The sequence below is a fragment of the Aspergillus karnatakaensis genome (assembly GCF_047715665.1).
Source record: "Aspergillus karnatakaensis strain CBS 102800 unplaced genomic scaffold BJY04scaffold_4, whole genome shotgun sequence".
In the NCBI taxonomy this organism is placed as follows: Eukaryota; Fungi; Ascomycota; class Eurotiomycetes; order Eurotiales; family Aspergillaceae; genus Aspergillus; species Aspergillus karnatakaensis.
In genome coordinates this window covers 716,359-734,304 of record NW_027395716.1, presented here as the reverse complement: position 1 = coordinate 734,304, position 17,946 = coordinate 716,359, and the positions used below count along the sequence as shown (strand labels likewise).

General features: G+C 52.4%; 8 protein-coding genes across 8 annotated transcripts; 6 read left to right on the top strand and 2 right to left on the bottom strand.

Annotated features, from left to right (window-relative positions):
• The first annotated feature begins 49 nt into the window (after positions 1-49).
• Positions 50-2,527, top strand: BJY04DRAFT_100300 (glutamate--tRNA ligase GUS1). Its single transcript, XM_073707919.1, has 2 exons — positions 50-400; positions 453-2,527. Exons 1-2 carry the CDS (start codon positions 140-142, stop codon positions 2,328-2,330), a joined length of 2,139 nt encoding a protein of 712 aa, XP_073576103.1. The 5' UTR covers positions 50-139; the 3' UTR covers positions 2,331-2,527.
• Positions 2,528-2,532: 5 nt separating this feature from the next.
• On the top strand, positions 2,533-4,362 carry BJY04DRAFT_229368 (PHP domain protein). The gene has a single exon (XM_073719056.1). The coding sequence runs from the start codon at positions 2,875-2,877 to the stop codon at positions 4,303-4,305; it is 1,431 nt and encodes a 476-aa protein (XP_073576102.1). The 5' UTR covers positions 2,533-2,874; the 3' UTR covers positions 4,306-4,362.
• A 10-nt stretch (positions 4,363-4,372) lies between these two features.
• Positions 4,373-5,104, bottom strand: BJY04DRAFT_213818 (uncharacterized protein; the record flags this gene model as incomplete). Its single annotated transcript, XM_073715040.1, has 2 exons — positions 4,373-4,821; positions 4,939-5,104. The coding sequence occupies 2 exons, from the start codon at positions 5,102-5,104 to the stop codon at positions 4,373-4,375; spliced, it is 615 nt and encodes a 204-aa protein (XP_073576101.1).
• A 738-nt stretch (positions 5,105-5,842) lies between these two features.
• On the top strand, positions 5,843-7,162 carry BJY04DRAFT_213817 (uncharacterized protein; the record flags this gene model as incomplete). Its single annotated transcript, XM_073715039.1, has 2 exons — positions 5,843-6,044; positions 6,096-7,162. The coding sequence occupies 2 exons, from the start codon at positions 5,843-5,845 to the stop codon at positions 7,160-7,162; spliced, it is 1,269 nt and encodes a 422-aa protein (XP_073576100.1).
• A 1,540-nt stretch (positions 7,163-8,702) lies between these two features.
• On the top strand, positions 8,703-11,895 carry BJY04DRAFT_213816 (putative plasma membrane H(+)ATPase; the record flags this gene model as incomplete). Its single annotated transcript, XM_073715038.1, has 4 exons — positions 8,703-9,171; positions 9,218-9,441; positions 9,490-10,146; positions 10,189-11,895. 4 exons carry the CDS (start codon positions 8,703-8,705, stop codon positions 11,893-11,895), a joined length of 3,057 nt encoding a protein of 1,018 aa, XP_073576099.1.
• Positions 11,896-12,631: 736 nt separating this feature from the next.
• On the top strand, positions 12,632-14,255 carry BJY04DRAFT_213815 (glycoside hydrolase family 18 protein; the record flags this gene model as incomplete). The annotated part of the gene is made up of 5 exons (XM_073715037.1): positions 12,632-12,740; positions 12,797-12,859; positions 12,916-12,929; positions 12,979-13,106; positions 13,154-14,255. 5 exons carry the CDS (start codon positions 12,632-12,634, stop codon positions 14,253-14,255), a joined length of 1,416 nt encoding a protein of 471 aa, XP_073576098.1.
• A 417-nt stretch (positions 14,256-14,672) lies between these two features.
• On the top strand, positions 14,673-16,074 carry BJY04DRAFT_229364 (NAD(P)/FAD-dependent oxidoreductase; the record flags this gene model as incomplete). The annotated part of the gene is made up of 3 exons (XM_073719055.1): positions 14,673-14,895; positions 14,953-15,759; positions 15,843-16,074. The coding sequence occupies 3 exons, from the start codon at positions 14,673-14,675 to the stop codon at positions 15,977-15,979; spliced, it is 1,167 nt and encodes a 388-aa protein (XP_073576097.1). The 3' UTR covers positions 15,980-16,074.
• A 353-nt stretch (positions 16,075-16,427) lies between these two features.
• On the bottom strand, positions 16,428-17,886 carry BJY04DRAFT_100242 (uncharacterized protein). Its single transcript, XM_073707917.1, has 3 exons — positions 17,695-17,886; positions 17,214-17,550; positions 16,428-17,127 (listed from the first exon to the last, which is right to left on the bottom strand). The coding sequence occupies exons 1-3, from the start codon at positions 17,735-17,737 to the stop codon at positions 16,545-16,547; spliced, it is 963 nt and encodes a 320-aa protein (XP_073576096.1). The 5' UTR covers positions 17,738-17,886; the 3' UTR covers positions 16,428-16,544.
• Positions 17,887-17,946: the final 60 nt, after the last annotated feature.

Here is a 17,946-nt window from a genome sequence, read left to right as displayed (position 1 = left end):
CGCTGCCGGGGATGGCTCGGAGAAATGTGGTTCCGGGGGAATCTTTTCGAGTCACGCCACGCCTATAGAGCCCCTCCATAAAGTAACTGTGTTTTCTCACTCAATTCTTGCTGGGTTTGTCTGAGCATTGCGCAACAAGATGTCTCAGTTTCAGTTGAATTTGGCTACCAAAGCTAATCAGGCGGCTTTGCTGCCTGTCCTTCTCGTGGCGACCTCTGTGAACGAGGCCCGCCCTACTCCTATCATCGCGGTCAACTATGAGGACGCCGCTTTCCTCCAGCAGGGCGACAAGGCCATTGTTGAGTTTGTTGGTGCTAGTGGGCCTGTCTACGGACCCCAGAATGCTCTTCAGGAGCTGCGCACCATCTTTCCCTTCCTGAACAGCAAAGATGAGAAGCTGGTAAGACCCCGCTTTCATCAAATTTACCACACGGGTATACTGACAGCAGCAGGAGAACGATTGGATCTCCGAACTCGAGGCCCTCACTTCGCTCGACTTCAAGGCCATCGAACCGAAGCTCCAGAAGCTCAACGACCACCTTATCCTTCGCTCGTTCGTCGTCGACTACGCTCTCTCCACCGCCGACATTGCCCTCTGGGGTGCCCTTCGAGGAAACCGTGTCGCCATTGGTGCCATCCGCAGGGGCGCATTGGTCAACTTGACTCGCTGGTTCACATTCTTGGAGGAGCTTTGCCCGTGGGCCATTGCTGCGCTGGAGGCTTTGAATGCTTCTGCTAAGGAGAAGAAGGTCGCGAAGGCCAAGGAGGGCGCCAGCTACGACATTGCTCTACTCAACACCGACAAGGGAGTGGTAACTCGATTCCCCCCTGAGCCTTCAGGATACCTGCACATTGGACACGCCAAAGCCGCTCTCCTGAACGATTACTTTGCCCACGAGAAGTACAATGGAACACTTCTGGTCCGTTTCGATGACACCAACCCCTCGAACGAGAAGCAGGAGTTCCAGGATGCTATCATGGAGGATCTCGCACTCATGGGAATCAAGCCCGATAAGACCAGTTACAGCAGTGACTACTTTGAGGAGATGTACCAGGCTGCTGTTCAACTTGTCAAGGACGGAAAGGCTTATGCCGATGATACCGAGCAGGAAGTTATGGCTACTCTAAGAATGAACGGAGAGCCCAGTAAGCGCCGTGATGAGTCTATCGAGGACAACTTGGCTCGGTTCGAGGAAATGAAGAAGGGCACCGAGGAGGGTCAGCGCTGGTGCATCCGCGCCAAGATGTCTGTTGACAACCCCAACAAGGCTATGCGCGACCCTGTCATCTACCGCTGCAACACCACTCCTCATCACCGCACCGGAACCACCTGGAAGTGCTACCCTACCTACGACCTCTGCGCTCCCCTCCTTGACTCTCTTGAGGGAGTTACCCACGCACTGAGAACCATTGAATACCGTGACCGCAACCCTCAGTACCAGTGGTTCTTGGACACCTTGAAGCTCCGCGATGTTCAGATCTGGGATTTCGCCCGTATGAACTTTGTTCGCACCCTGTTGTCCAAGCGTAAGCTCACAAAGCTCGTCAACGAGGGTGTTGTTGATGGCTGGTCTGATCCCCGTTTCCCTACCATCCGTGGTATTCGCCGTCGGGGTATGACCATTCCTGCTCTGCGGGAGTTCATTCTCAAACAAGGCCCTAGCAGGAACATTGTGAACCTTGACTGGACACTCTTCTGGGCGACCAACAAGAAGCACATTGACCCGGTTGCTCCTCGTCACACTGCTGTCCTCAAGAAGGGATCTGTGAAGGCTATTATCAAAGGTGGTCCCGCCGCCCCCTACACTCAGGACAAGCCGAAGCACAACAAGAACCCGGATGTTGGTATCAAGAAGGTCACCTACAGCAGCTCCATCCTCTTCGACCAGGAGGATGCCAAGAGCTTCAAGCAGGATGAAGAGATTACCCTGATGAACTGGGGTAACGCCTTTGTTCGCAAGATCGTGACCGACGCCTCTGGCGATGTTACCGAGCTTGAGTTAGACTTGAACGAAAACGGTGATTTCAAGAAGACCGAGAAGAAGGTCACTTGGTTATCCACTGACCAGGACTTGGTTCCTGTTGAGCTGGTTGACTTTGACCACCTCCTCAACAAGGACACCCTGCAGGAAGAGGACCGCCTTGAGGATGTTCTCAACCCCAAGACTGAGTTCCGCGAGGACGCTGTTGCCGACAGCAATGTTGCGGACATGAAGGAGGGCGATATCATCCAGTTCGAGCGCAAGGGATACTACCGCCTCGACAAGCCTTTTGGCCCTGGCAAGCCTGCAGTCTTCTTCAACATTCCTTCCGGTAAGACCGGTAAATAGACAGCATCGGCTGTGATGGTTTATGAAAGGCACGAGTAGACGATAGAGTACGGCCGAGCAGGACTTATGAATGAATATAGTTGCATGTGCACATTACCTTGAGCTCATTTGTCCCTCGTCTGATAGTACCGTAGTCCCGCACGTCAGTCAACCGTGGAGTTGAACATCAGCTTAATCTATTGTTCCTTAAACCACTGCTCCTTTAACCCCATTGACCAATTAAACACAAACCCAAGAAGTCGGTAGAAAGATCGACTCTGTGACCTTCCTAACGTCTCCTAGACCACTCGCAGTTGTCTTGGAGTCAACATGGCCAAATTAAAGAAATACGAGAGGCACTTCCCACGTGGGTGTCGGCAGGACTCCCGCTTCGTGCTTGGATTTCTGACGTCGCATCTCCAACGCTTCCAACAAGCACGTTCGGGTCTGACTGCGAGAGAAGAGCCAGGAATATGGCAGGCACCACATATAAATACTGCACACGGAGCGAGAACCTTGGGGACGTCTCAGATCTAGCCTGGGACAATGAAACCAGCTACAAATCATGCTCTCCCTTCAACCCCTCGCCATCGCATTGGCGCTCTCCAACATCGTCTCAGCTCGAAACGTCCCTATTAAAAAGACCCTAACTGGCCATATAGACCCCTCCGAGGTCTTCTCTTTCGTCTACGTGCCATTTGAAGTAGAACTAGGAACAACCTCCATCTTCGTCCTGCAGAACTACTCCGCAAAAAGCAACGGCAATGCCCTAGATCTCGGCATCTTCGACCAGCGCGGCCAAACCCTCGAAGCCTCGCGTGGCTGGAGCGGTGGGTTTCGCAATAACTTCACCATCACCCCGTCCTGGGCTACGCCCGGGTACAACGCCGGGCCAATCCAGCCTGGGACATGGAACGTCGTGCTAGGTCCGTATACCTCGATCCCGGAGGGAATCGACTGGCAGCTAGAGATCGAGATGGGATTTGACCCTGTTGACTCCTACTTTGCCGTCGAGTCTGCGACAATCAACATGGATCCGCTCTGCAACGGTCTCTGCACAGAGGAAAGCAAATGGCTCCGTGGTGATCTACACATCCATACCATCTATTCTGACGGCCGATACACGCCGGAAGAGCAGATCGAGATCGCAGTCGCCCAGATCCTCGACTTCATTTTCTTCTCCGACCACAACACCGACACCAGCAACAACATCATGGGCTCGTATCAGCATCTCGCGCCGGATCTGCTCATCGGCCGAGGAATCGAAGTCACTACCCGGGCAGGCCACTGGCAAGCGCTCGGACTGGACCCAGACCAGCTCGTCGAATGGCGCTACCAGGATACAGAGAGCTATATCTCTGCCGCTAATGAAGTCCGCCGGCGAGGTGGACTAGTCTCGATCAACCACCCTGCCGCCGAATGCTCAGCCTGCAACTGGGTCTTTGACGAGTGGGAGCACAACGATGCGATTGAAGTCTGGAATGCCGAGTGGGATGGCACCGACCAGCTAGCCGTCTCTAAGTGGCAGGACCTGCTAGTAGCAGGCAAATACACGACTGCAATTGGCGGCAGCGACTCGCACTCCTCCCCAGCCCTCAACGGGATTCCGACCACGGTCGTGCGCAGCCGCGGGAAGTCCCAGGCTGCAATTATCGAAGGCATAAAAGCGGGGAGGGCGTATCTTGTTCGTGGGCCCGGGATGGAGCTTTCTCTCAAGGTTCTTCTCCCTTCGTTGCTGGGACTGAAGACCGCAGAGATTGGGGATAAGATTAAGACGTCCACTGTTGGTGCGACGGCTATACTTGAGACTAAGGGGCTCGCTGGACAGAAGGTCAGCTTCGTTACGGATCGAGGGTACGTGCATAACTCTACGCTAGGTCAGGATGGAACAGTTAAGCGGTTCGTTCCGCTCGGTGCGAGGTTCATTCGTGTTGAGGTGAGGAATCGTACAGACGATGCGATGCTAGGGATGACAAACCCTGTTTGGTTCTTGTAATTACAACTTAGGTGGCTCAGAGGTATCCTCGCTCGCCTTATATAGATAATATCGACACTGTGAATATTTACTGAAACCGAACATGATGAACCTCATACCCGCCAATCCTCCCCAGCACCACCCCCCCAGCAGCCCTAACATCCTCCCTCTCCGTCGCCGCCCACCGCTCCTCAATACTCCTCCACCCAATAGCCGCAAAATGCGCCTTTCCTTTCTCACCTCCTGTTGGCGGAGTTAACTCTTCAACGACATCAGCTCGTGTATAGGAAAGACACCCCGGTGACTGCGCGCCAAGACGCAAAGTCTCATCAACAGCCTCGCTAAACCCGTCACCGATTGAGAAAAACGTCGCTAGTTCGACGACAGGAGAGGCGATGATCTTATTGATTGCCTCTTCATCGAAATGCACGTGGATGATATATGGCTCTGCGGTTAATTCGGGAGAGAGAAAGGAGAAGAGGACTGGGTAGTCTGCTGACTCGGTGAATTTTTGGTGAGATGTTATGTCGTTCCAATCTGGGTTTATGTCAGTATTGTTCCAGAAGCAGGTACAGATATAGGTGCAGATGTAGATTCGAATACAGACACAGATATAGAAGGCAATGCAATACAAGAGAAAAGGGAGAGAAATACTAATGAAAAACTCCACCTTATTCTCGTCCTCCTCCCACACGCCCCATTTGAACTGCCGGAATCCGTCCTGGCGCGAGAGGACCTCGATGGTCTTTGTGATTAGGGATGTCTTGTCGGTGGTGGGTTTGAGCGGGAGAACGCCGATTTCGGTGACGAAGCGGGGCATATTGAAGTCTTTTGGTGTTGCTACCTAGGTAGGGGTAAAACGGAGTATTCCAGGCTGAGGTGAGAGCGGGGCGGGAACAGCTTTTATAGCTGTTCTTTGCTGATAAATCGAGTATTGAGGTGAAGCTGACCAGACTCGTACTCGGTGCAGGTGAGGTACATAAGTCTGATAGCGTGTACGTTGGTTGGTGAGGAGAGGCGGGGGAGCGAGCGCGGAATGTACCTTTGTAGGGTAAGATCCACTGCGATGCAGATGAGGCTAGGTTAATCTTATGCTTAAGTTGTGATTATATATAGTTTTGACAGAACGCTGCTGCTGCTGGTTCTGTGTTATAGTTGAGAATGCGGGGTACAGCGGGGATATATGTATCCAATATCCATGGACCATCGCATCGCATCACTACATTCCAACTGACACTATCGCATCTGGACCTGATGCACTGTTATCAGTTTAGCTTCAACTCCATCAAGAGGAACGCTTATCGTCAAAGTCGAATAGCCGTCTAGGCTATTGCGAGCCCCGCATTTCCTCACAAAATGAGTCATCTTCAAACGGCTCCAGCTCCAACAACCAGCGCGCAGAGCAAATTAAGCTGGATGCAGAATACGAATCTCACGCCGTCAAGTGGCTTGGCTAGGGCTGGATTGACTCAGACGCGCCCTACGACAAGATAAATAAGTCTTCGACAGGCCGCCTCCAGCTCGCTTTTCTCTTCTTTCAACCCCCAACACCAGCAAGATGGAGGCCAACACCATGATGAGGACCATCTCCTGCAAACACAATCTGTCGGTGGACATACATGTCCAAACACCGCAGATCCAAAGCTCATCTGGCGCTGTATCTTTTGCCTCGTTTGCCACGGGCGAGAAGATCCACGGGACAGTCTCGATTGTCGCTCAGAATGACCTCAGATTCGACAATATCTACATAATGTTTCTAGGTAGGCTGTCTGAGATAAATAAATAAATAGTCATAAACTAAGTTGTAACAGGGGAACAAAGTACAAACATCCCCAGTGAAAGTCCCGGTAAAGCACACATTCAGTTCCTAAAACAAATCTATGAAATCCCTGAAGACATTCTCGCAAGCCCCGGAGTCTTTAAAATCAATAAGAGATACGAAATCCCCTTCGTCTTCGAAGTCACAGACTACCTAGCTGCATCTTCATGCACCCACTCCGCCAACCCCCTCGTCAAAGCAGCCCACCTGCACCCCCCTCCCAGCTGTGGCGACGCCAGCATAGCAGGCTTCGGCGGCAAACTCCGCGACGACTTCGCCCCCACAGCATGCCGAATCCTCTACTCCATCTACGTCAAGATCGAGCGCTCAAGCATGACCACCGGCCTGCAAGAGACATACCTGGAAAAGCGCGCCAAAGTGCGCGTCAAGCCAGCCATCGGCGAGGTCCCCCTCCCCGAACTCCCCAGCAGCCTCAGCAACGAATACAACCTGTTCCGCGAGGAGACCATCCAGGACCCCAGCTCCAGAAAAACGACACTCGGCCGGATCAACGTGACTCTCGAACAGCCAGGCTGTTTCTACCACCCCCTCCGCGACCCAATCCGGCTGATCAGCAAAGCCGTCCGAATCTTCCTAGTATACCACCAATCGAACCCCGAATCAACCAAACCACCCCCGGAACTCAAATCTCTCAAAGCCCAGATCATCGCTACAACAATGTACACCACAAATCTCCGAGAAACCCACCCGCTAGCCAAAAAACGAGACCTCTTCAAACGACCCATCAACTACCGCGACGCCGAACTCCCGCTGTCCATCCCCTCCATCCCTCAATTGAGCTGGAAATACGACCAGTCCTACAAAGCGTACACAGCAACCCTCCTTGTCCCCGTGACGCTCCCCAAGGATAAGAGCTTCATCCCGACTTTCCACTCCTGCTTGATCTCAAGGGTATATAGTCTTGACTTTCAGCTCTCGGTGCAGGGCGCGTCTTCAACGGTGAAACTTAGGGCTCCGATGCAGATTGCCGCGGAGAGGGATCCGTCTGCGTTGCCTTCTTATAATGCGTCGTTGGGGGTTGTCGATGTTGCCGATTGAGGGGAGAAGTTTTTGGAAAACATAATGACTTACGAAGTGTGATTTTCATTAGCATTTCCTCTTTGAGCCCGGTTATTTTATTCAACATAATGTATTTTTTTCTGGATTATACTCACTGCTACTACTAGATTGATTGAGAAATCTCATGTTAGACATAATCCGATAGTATCGAAGAACTTCACAGCAAATAATCGCATTGCTTCAATGCTTTTAATAGTCGTTTTCGGAGTTGAGAGGGATCAATATATGCCATACTAGACAAATGGACCGCTCGGGAACGAGGAGCTGGTATGAGTAGCAGAATAACTTTCGTCCAGTCTGTCCAGGTATGTCCTTAAATGGTAGACAGTATCAATGTCGCGCTTAGCCGAAGCATCAGTACATGGACAACATGGCTTTAACTGTTAGATATAGAAGGGTGAGCTTCGGTCTAGCATTGGTAAAGTTGCTTGGCAATAAGAGTCTAGGGCTGCGGCATCAGATACATATGGACTTGGGGTCTCGATGACGGTGTATATGTATTTTCTGCAAGTTCAGGAGATTCGTAGTGCTAAGAGGTTGCGGGCGTTTCCAGAATGTAGGAGACTGTTAGAGTGGGGATGTTATGATTGATGCGAGGGAGTTGGAGGTTTGAACTTTAGGGGCTCGATTGACAGGAGTATAAGTTCCTCGACACTAATTGGATCAGTTGAGCATTTTTGAGATACCTGGACCGTAGAGAAGAAAGAAAGAGAAGCAAGCGACAATGGAGGCTGTTGTACATGTCCTGCCCGGGAAGTGACTTTCTTTTTGGGATGTCTCGCTTCCCAACCCGCTCAGGTAACAGCTTCTCTTCCTCACAATTTCTCTTTTCATTTCTATTTTCAGTATTCTGTCAACCTCATCGCTGTACAATGCCTATCCAATTTTTCTTACTCTCTCAGTGACACGCGAATCCACTGCCTCTACAGCGTCGTATCCAACCCACCGTCGGAACCACCGGGACGACCAGGAATGATCCTCTAGCGACCTCCGTTCCAAAGTACGTCTATTTACTCTGCGGAAATGATAGGCCGTCTACCAAAAGCTTAATTTTGCTTCACTCTCTGACCTTCTTTAGCTTTTTGTGATGAAGTGGTCAACTCTAAGTGGGTAATGGACGCCTCAAGTCGGTGCGATACTGCTCCAGCCATTCTAGCGCCTGGACTGGATACTAAAAAATAAGTACACGTCAAGACAGCCAGAAACGGCCGATATCAACACAGTAGCAGGTTTCCGGAATGCTTATTGAGTGTATACGGAAATGGCGTCCCGCCGACGACGCGAGTGTCATACATCTGGGCCGGAAGTTTCCTAAACTCTAAGACGTCAGCATGATCTTTGGGAGGTGGGAGATGTGTCCCGGTCTACTATACTAGGCCTTTCGAAAACGTCAGATGTCCTCAGCTAGCAAACTCTGCCATCCCCCGTTGAATGTCCCTCTGCGGGTCTTTACTGAGTGCAAAAAATACAACACCCGATCCGCTAGTCAGATTCCATCAACCCAAAGCCGCTCGTCAACATGGTTGAGAAAGGCGGCTCCTCTGGCGACCCCGAGAAAGAAGGGACAACCGGAGGTACAGGCGCTCCGGGCAAGCCAGGCCGAGTCTCTCTTTCAGGCGACAGACGAGGATCTAGACGTGTATCTCGTGCTTCTGCTAAAGAGGATTGGTCTAACCTTGATGAGTATGGTAAGCTCGTCAAGTATATCTCGACCGCCGGCGTTGGAGGCAAAGAAGAGGGCGAGGGAGAGGTGGAGGAAAGAAGAGTCTGGTATGCGCCTTGGAAGAAGCGAAAGGTCCAAGTCAAGACAACAGAGGAAGAACCGGGAAAGTTTCCTGATGACTGGCTCATAACGGACATCAAGGAAGGGCTGCCCAGTGGAGAGATTCAGAATAGAAGACGACGAGCTGGGTGGAATGAGTTGGTGTCTGAAAAGGAGAACCCTATTGCCAAGGTCTTATCGTACTTCCGAGGACCGATTCTATACGGTGTGTTGGCTTTTTCTCATGACTAGGTCATTTCTAACGTCTTTAGTGATGGAACTTGCTGTTTTGCTTGCCGCTGGTTTAGAAGATTGGATTGATTTCGGTGTCATCATTGGCATCCTGTGTCTGAACGCCGCTGTCGGCTGGTATCAGGAAAAGCAGGCCGCGGATGTTGTTGCGAGTTTAAAAGGAGATATTGCCATGAGAGCTCATGTTATCCGTGACGGCCAGGAAACCGAGATCCTGGCGCGAGAGCTGGTCCCTGGTGACGTGGTATGTAATCAATTCTCAATGTTTCGAGACTACAGACTAAAAAAGCAGATCATTGTTGCGGATGGTCAGGTCGTACCTGCGGACTCAAAGGTTGTTTGTGACTTCAAAGACCCGAATGGATTCGAGGAATACAAGATGCACCTCGAGCACGGCGACCTCAGCAGCACCTCCGAGTCTGACATGGAGGATGAGCCGGAGAAACAAAAGCCAGAGCAGCAGAAACCGGCCAGGAAGCGTGGCTACCCCATCTTGGCCTGCGATCACTCCGCTATTACTGGAGAATCGCTCGCTGTTGACCGCTATATGGGCGGAATGATTTTCTACACAACCGGCTGCAAGCGTGGCAAAGCGTATGCCATAGTTCAAACTACGGCCAAGCACTCGTTCGTAGGCCGCACGGCGAGCATGGTGCAAGCAGCACAAGGAGCTGGACACTTTGAACTTGTGATGGATAATATCGGCTCTTCACTTTTGATCATTGTCATGGCATGGATCCTCGCGGCATGGATTGGTGGTTTCTTCCGACATCTTCCTATCGCCTCTCCTCGCCAGCAAACATTGCTCCACTACACCTTGTCTTTGTTGATCATCGGCGTTCCTGTCGGTCTTCCTGTGGTTACCACCACGACGATGGCAGTAGGAGCAGCGTATCTGGCAAAGAAGAAGGCTATCGTGCAGAAGCTCACTGCCATCGAGTCTCTGGCTGTACGTTCATCACCCTCTGGAAGAATTAGCTAACAGTAGTAGGGTGTTGATATATTGTGTTCGGACAAGACAGGCACGTTGACCGCAAACAAACTCAGCATTCGCGATCCGTACATTGCAGAAGGAGTCGACATCGACTGGCTGTTTGCCGTAGCTGCCCTAGCATCGTCCCACAACATCGAATCACTTGATCCAATTGATAAAGTGACGATTCTTACCCTAAGATCGTACCCGGGGGCTCGCGAAATTCTGAGAAGAGGATGGGTTACTGAAAAGTTTACACCCTTCGACCCGGTATCTAAACGCATTGTTTCGGTTGTCACCTGCGATGGGATTAGGTACACCTGCACCAAAGGCGCACCAAAGGCGGTTCTGCAGCTCTCGGAATGTTCGAAAGAAGTTGCAGACCTCTACAAGGCAAAAGCGCAGGAGTTTGCACACCGAGGCTTCCGGTCTTTAGGTGTTGCTGTTCAAAAAGAAGGCGAACCCTGGCAGCTTTTGGGTATGCTTCCGATGTTTGACCCACCACGCGAAGACACAGCACATACGATCCGCGAGTCGCAGAATCTGGGTATCAGTGTGAAAATGCTTACAGGCGACGCGCTGGCAATCGCTAAAGAGACATGCAAGATGCTTGCACTCGGGACGAAAGTGTACAATTCGGACAAGTTGATTCATGGCGGCCTCAGCGGTGCAATGGCTGGTGATCTGGTGGAAAAAGCAGACGGCTTTGCAGAGGTGTTTCCAGAACATAAATACCAAGTAGTGCAGATGCTCCAAGAACGAGGCCATCTGACTGCGATGACCGGTGATGGCGTGAACGACGCACCATCGTTGAAGAAAGCAGATTGCGGCATTGCTGTTGAAGGAGCCTCGGAAGCAGCACAATCAGCAGCAGACATTGTCTTCCTAGAGCCTGGCTTGTCGACGATCATCGACTCGATTAAGATGGCACGGCAGATCTTCCACCGGATGAAGGCCTATATTCAGTATCGAATTGCGCTTTGCTTGCATCTGGAGATCTACTTAGTGACCTCGATGATTATTATCAACGAAAGTATCCGCGTCGAGCTTATCGTCTTCCTGGCCCTGTTTGCCGACTTGGCCACCGTTGCAGTTGCCTACGATAATGCGTCGTTCGAACTCCGGCCAGTAGAGTGGCAGCTCCCAAAGATCTGGTTTATTTCCGTGCTTCTCGGCGTCCTCCTAGCATTAGGCACATGGGTTGTCCGCGGCTCAATGTTCTTACCATCTGGAGGCATCATTCAAAACTGGGGCTCTATCCAAGAAGTTTTGTTCCTCGAGGTTGCCCTAACAGAGAATTGGCTTATTTTCGTCACGCGCGGCATGGAAACATGGCCATCCATTCACCTCGTCACCGCCATCCTCGGCGTTGATATCTTAGCAACAATCTTCTGTCTCTTCGGATGGTTCAGCAACGAAACCATGCCCACGAACCCAGCCACCTCGTTCGTCGAAACCACCAACGGCTGGACCGATATCGTCACGGTCGTCCGGGTTTGGGGCTACTCGCTTGGCGTGGAGATTGTGATCGCTTTGGTCTACTTTATGCTGAATAAGTTCAAGTGGCTGGAGAATCTGGGCCGGTCAAAGCGGGACAAGGGCGATCTCAAAATCGAAAATCTCTTGGGACATTTGTCACGGTTGACGGTGGAATATGAGCACCAGGGAGTGCCGAGGGGAAGGTTCTTTTTGGCTACTAGTAAGGAGGAGGAGGATGTTGAGTAGAGAGAGAGAGGGAGAGAGATGGAGGGTGGTTGTGTTCTTGGGGTTCGGGGGCAACCTACTAATCAGCTTTGGTGTAAAAGGAAGTGCTCTGTATTCATGGTTTAGTGGCTAAGTGTTTGGCTTCATCTGATTTGAGATATCTAATGAGAATCGACTGCCTTCCCGTATTCTCTCATCTTCTTCCTCTTCTCTATCCGTCCAACTCACATTCCTCGCCCCGGCTGCCCATAATCAACCCAGGCTAGCAACCCGATCAACACGAGTATCTGGCATGCTGGAATGCCAGCCATCACAGCCACCCAATGAGATGTCCACCACCCCAACCCGGCAAGCCATGACATTCACACGCACATACCTCTTTACTTTATACGCAGTACAGTGAATACTCAGAATCCCCTGATTCATCAATTCAAAGCTAACCCCCATCAGCCACACCAAACGCCAAAGCCCTCCCCAGGAATGCTCCAGACTCTAGTCTCCCCAAAGAATGACCAGATCCAGATCCAGACCCAGCCATGGCAATACCAAAACATATCACCTGCACCAAGTATGCCGCCCACCACACAGAGAGATATAATATAAACCAGCCATGCCTGCGCAGGGCGGTTAGGATGTTCTTCCTGATCCTTTTCGCCCTTTCGCCCTTTCGCCCTTCCGGAATTCGGTCTTATCGGTTATTGTTGAGGTTTGTATAGAGAAGCAAAAAGCTCGAGTACATACAGAAAGATACGACACAATGGCCGTTCTTCAACGAATACTCGGCCTCTTGGCTGGGCTGGCTATACTGGAGAGTGTATATGCGGGGCTTGATCTGTCGTCGAATTCGACGGTTGTGGTTTATTGGGGTGAGTACTGTGCGCATGCAGCTGGGTAGGAATTGAAGATGGCTGACTGCAACTAGGGCAGAATTCATACCAGGGGACGGGGAATCTGGCGCAGCAGAGGTTGGGGTATTATTGTGATGGTGAGTGGTTCTCTCTGGAGTTGTGGTACTGGATTGCATACTGACTTCAGCTATAGATGCCAACATTGATGTCCGTCCATCTATCTCCTAGTGCAATACAACAGAGCTAACAAGAACAGGTCATTGTCCTCGCCTTTCTAATGACAATAAACGGCAAAGGCGGCGCCCCCGAGATCGACTTCTCCACTGCCTCCGAGAAATGCGATACCTTCAGCGGGACGAATCTTAAGAATTGTCCTGAGATAGGGTACGCCCCCGCCGTCTCCAACAATCCTCATCACTAACAACCCCCAGCGAAGACATAACCAAATGCCAAAGCAAAGGCAAAACAATCCTCCTCTCCATCGGCGGCGCAACCTACAGCGAAGGCGGACTAACCTCCAAATCCGCCGCTGAAACCTCCGCCGACCTCCTCTGGGCGACCTTCGGGCCCGACAAAGGCGATACCAAAACCCACCGCCCCTTCGGCAAAGCCGTGCTCGACGGCTTCGACTTCGACTTCGAATCCGCTGTCACAAACACAGGCATCCTAGCCACGAGGCTACGGAGTAACATGGACGCCGACAGCTCGAAGAAATACTTCCTCACCGCAGCGCCGCAGTGTCCCTTCCCCGACGCCGCGGATAAAGAGATCCTCAGCACAGACAGCTCCGCGGCGATTGACGCCGTCTTCGTGCAGTTCTATAACAACTTCTGCGGCGTGAATGCTTATACCCCGCCTTCTACCTCGACGACACCTTCTACGACTGCAGCCGTGGGGAACTTCAACCTGGCAACATGGGATAAGTGGGCGCTCTCGGAGAGCAAGAATAAGAACGTGCGTGTGTTCCTGGGCGTGCCAGCGAATACGGGCGCCGCGAGTACAGGGTACCTGCCTGTGTCGTCGCTGGAGAGTGTCATTTCTTACAGTAAGGGGTTTGAGAGCTTTGGCGGCGTCATGATGTGGGATGTTAGCCAGGCGTATGGGAATCAGGGGTTTTTGGATGGGGTGAGGAAGTCATTGCGGGAGGTGAAGCATTCGATTCAGACTGGAAGTGGGAGTGGGAGTGGGCAGTCGACGACGACGACGACGTCAACGACAACATCGCTTTCCTCGTCGACTTCGACGCTGACGCCGGTGGCGAAACCACAGACACAGACGCAGACGCAGACGCAAACGCAGACACAGACACAAGCACAGGTGCAACCTCCAGTTCAACCTGCAGGTGTAGCTGCAGGTGCAGCATCACAACAGGGAACTGGAAATAGTGGTACAACCACGGGCAGCACGGGAGAGCAGCAGGCGAACCAAGATGAGAATGATGAAGATCAGCCATCCTTGACGGGATCCCTCACGGGGAACCTCCTTCCTTCGCTTCTGGACCCAGAGGACGATCTGCCCTGGATTCAGATCTGATCTGCGCGGGGTTGATTTCTTTTTCTATCATACCTATTCTAATGTCTATTTCGAGGATCTGGTTAGCGAGTTACTTGCATTATATACATATTACCGTTGTACAAGGGATGGTTCTTAATAATTGACATGGTTGCACGGCATTCTTGGTTTAACATTAAACCACACGAGAGTCTGGATTGGATGGGAATTCAGGCATCAGCGCACTCCATACGGATCTACATCCCGCAGGAACTATTGTGTCGATCATCATGATGATTCAATCTTGCAGCTTCCTGGCCATGGCTGGCTGAGAACTTCGAGGTCTGGTCCGGCATTGAGCTCTTTCCCTGCTGTATAAATAAAGTCTATCTCAACCCTCACTCTTGCGAAGTTGCGTGTACTCCTTAGTCCTGTAGCACCGCAGCAGCAGCAGCCAAGATGGTCCGCCTCTCAACCCTCGTCTCGTCCCTGGCGCTAGCCCTAACAGCCTCCGCCGCCATCCCAGCAACCGACTTTGATGTCATTGTCGTCGGCGGCGGTCCAGCCGGTCTCAGCGTCGCCAGCGGTCTTGCTCGTGTCCGTCGCAGCGTAGGCCTGTTCGACTCGCACCAGTACCGCAATGACCCAACCCGGGAGATGCACGATGTCATCGGCAACGACGGTACCTCCCTCCTCTTCCCCCCCTCCATCTATATACAATCCAAACTAACAAATACAGGAACACCCCCGGCCGACTTCCGCGCCGCTGCCCGCGACAAAATCTCCACCTACCCAACCGCCTCCTTCATCGACAACGCCATCACCTCCCTAACCCCCGTCAACCACACAAACAGCAGCACGACCTTCTTCCGCGCCGTCGACAGCACAGGCGCCGAATACACCGCGCGCAAAGTCGTCCTCGCCACAGGCCTCATCGACACCCTCCCCTCAACCCCCGGCCTGCAAGAAGCCTTCGGCAAGGGCGTCTTCTGGTGCCCCTGGTGCGACGGCTACGAGCACCGCGACCAGCCCTTCGGCATCCTCGGCACAATCGACCACATCGTCTCGTCACTGCTCGAAATCGCAACGCTAAACGACGACATCATCGCCTTCGTTAACGGGTCCTACACCCCCGAGGAAGTCTCCGCCCTGGAATCCAGCTACCCCGACTGGCGCGCGCAGATCGAGGCCTACAACGTGCGAATCGAAAATCGCACCATCGCCTCAATCACCAGATTACAAGACGGCGGCGAAGTCCAGAATGAAGCCCAAGACCAGCAACTGGATATCTTCCAGATTAACTTCACAGAGGGCGACCCTGTGATTCGCAACGCGCTGCTCACGAATTTCGGCACCGCGCAGCGCTCGTCCCTACCTTATGACCTGGGGTTAGCGATGAAGGACGGTAAAATCGACACGAGCATTAATCCCGGGATGAGGACGAGTCTGGCGGGTGTGTTTGCGGTGGGCGATGCGAACTCAGATGGCAGTACGAATGTGCCCCATGCGATGTTTAGTGGCAAGCGCGCGGCGGTTTTTGGGCATGGTATGTTTCTTTCTTTTTCTCCCTTTCGAGTTATATGAGAGTGGTGGTTTGTGGATGTGGCTGATATGTCTGGATTGAAATAGTTGAGCTCGCGCGGGAAGATATGGCTGCTGCAATCTCCAAGCGCTCGCTTTCGACGCGTGCGCTGCATAAGGAGGCGGAGCGGGCGATGGGCGATGAGCTAGAGAGGATTTGGGAGCGGATTAAGGCGAAGAACTAGGATTCTTTCTCTTTCCTGGGCTGGGATGGAACGGAATGGGTATTGAGGAGGAGAGACTTTGGACTCAGACTTTGATACATACGTGGTGAAGGAGGAAGATCGCTAACGGTCTGGGAGAATGCTATTGGTACATTCGAGGAGCGCAAGATACGAAGTATAATTTGATAATACCTAATGAATTGGTTCTGGGTTCTGATTTTGTAGGAGGTTTGAATAATTTTGCTTCACATGTTGGTCTCTTAGGTGGTGGTAATAGTTACTCATCAATGGTGATATATATACGGAGTATAGATCACTCTGCACTCTGCCTACCGCCATTGGTATACGGGTGACATCTCCTGTACAAGACAGTCAAGAGTTGCTGCAGTAGTAGGATGAGGTTCCTTTGCTATCTATCTAGTCATCCGCTCCGCTAGATATCAAGCTATCTTCAAATGTCATGAAGAACCTTATTCTCACGCAGGCTAATGTTGCCCTCAAGTTGATCCTGAGAGCCTTAACCTATCCATCCATTCGACACCCTGTAGTTGCCTCTACCTCATCCCTCCCTTTCTTACCTCATTTCTCATTTCTCAATCCCAATAACCCTCGTAACGGCAACCTCCCTCTCCAACCCCTCATCAATCACCCCCGCAACCTTCAACACATCCACAACCCCCCCAACAACCCCCTTATCAACCCCCCTCACCCCCTCGTTAAACCGCACATCCCGAATCCACTCCCCCGCATCCTCCTCCCCATAAACACACCCCAGCTCCCCAGTCCCCAGCAACCGCACCACCTCCCCCCGATCCCTCTCAAACTCCCGCACGCCCGCATCCAGGATCTCAAAGATCTTACCTAACCGCTCGTCTTCCCCAGGGTTCGGAAATACAGACGTCGAAGAAACAATCAGCCACGACGGCCAGGGGGTAACAATCTCCCCGATTTTCTTGAGCGGAGGCGACGGGGTTGACGGGGACGGGTGGAAATAGGGCTTCGTCGTGAAGTGCTCCCACATGAAGAACTCCGCCGAGGGTGTCTTCTGCTCGTTATTCCCCGTCACACCATCCCGGAGGGCGCCAAACGGCCCGTGAACGACCGGAGTTAGCGAATTCGGTGTCCAGCCGCGTTGCTGGCTAAGCACGGAGGACATTATGTGCGAGCCACTACATTTTTCCCGTAGTCGTTAGCATGCAATAGTTATCATCCACCACCCCTCCAAGCAAGATAAAACGGATATGAGACCTCTCACCTCCCCAACCGACTAACCCCCACCCGTCCCCCCTCCAACCCCTCCACACCCGATAATTCCCCCCTCTCATTCCCTGTAACGATCGCCCACCGCAGCGGCGTCTCAACCCAGCTGCCGACTATTTTGTATCCGCCTTCGCTCTCGGGGGGCGCGGATTTCCCTGCCAGGCCGGCGACCCAGCCCTCTGTGAGCCCGATGGCGAGGTCGATTTCGTGTGCGCGCAGGGAGGTGATCATGTGGCCGGTGCCGGAGGGGAAGGGGACGAGGGAGATTTTGAAGGGGAGGGTTTGTGCGGCGGGGGTGCGGAGGGAGAGGTGGAGGGGGGCGAGGTAGTGTTCTTTTGTTTTTGTTAGTGAGGGTTTATTTGGAAGTGGGATGGGGTGGGAGGGGCGTGAGAGGGAGGTTGGTCATTTTTTGAGGTAGCTATAGCTGTTGCGGCGGTGGTGTTGAGGCCCAGGGGAGGGGTATCTGGGGGACATACCAGGCACGTAGCCGATGCGGATGGTCTCTGGTTCAGTGGCCATGATTGTAGTTCTGATAGTTCAATGGTAATTGAAGAGGAAGTATGGTCAAGAAAGTTCATTAAATAGAGATAAGGAGCCGTTAAGAATATACAAGTCGTCATCCCGTCCGTCTTTTCTGTCTGGTGGGGTCGGCTGGACGCCCGCGCGGGGCCTCCAGTTCCAGTTCCAGTTCCACCAAAACACCGCAGCCGGCAAACACGGAAGGAGAA

What these genes read in the sequence shown, in the direction of transcription:
- BJY04DRAFT_100242 (XM_073707917.1), bottom strand. Translation starts at nt 17,737, where the DNA reads ATGGCCACTGAACCAGAGACCATCCGCATCGGCTACGTGCCTG. An exon ending in CCGCATCGGCTACGTGCCTG is followed by an intron (nt 17,551 to 17,694) that starts GTATGTCCCCCA and finishes CAAAAACAAAAG; the next exon opens with AACACTACCTCGCCCCCCTC. An exon ending in GGGGTTAGTCGGTTGGGGAG is followed by an intron (nt 17,128 to 17,213) that starts GTGAGAGGTCTC and finishes GGAAAAATGTAG; the next exon opens with TGGCTCGCACATAATGTCCT.
- BJY04DRAFT_229368 (XM_073719056.1), top strand. Translation starts at nt 2,875, where the DNA reads ATGCTCTCCCTTCAACCCCTCGCCATCGCATTGGCGCTCTCCAACATC.
- BJY04DRAFT_100300 (XM_073707919.1), top strand. Translation starts at nt 140, where the DNA reads ATGTCTCAGTTTCAGTTGAATTTGGCTACCAAAGCTAATCAGGCGGCT. An exon ending in ACAGCAAAGATGAGAAGCTG is followed by an intron (nt 401 to 452) that starts GTAAGACCCCGC and finishes TGACAGCAGCAG; the next exon opens with GAGAACGATTGGATCTCCGA.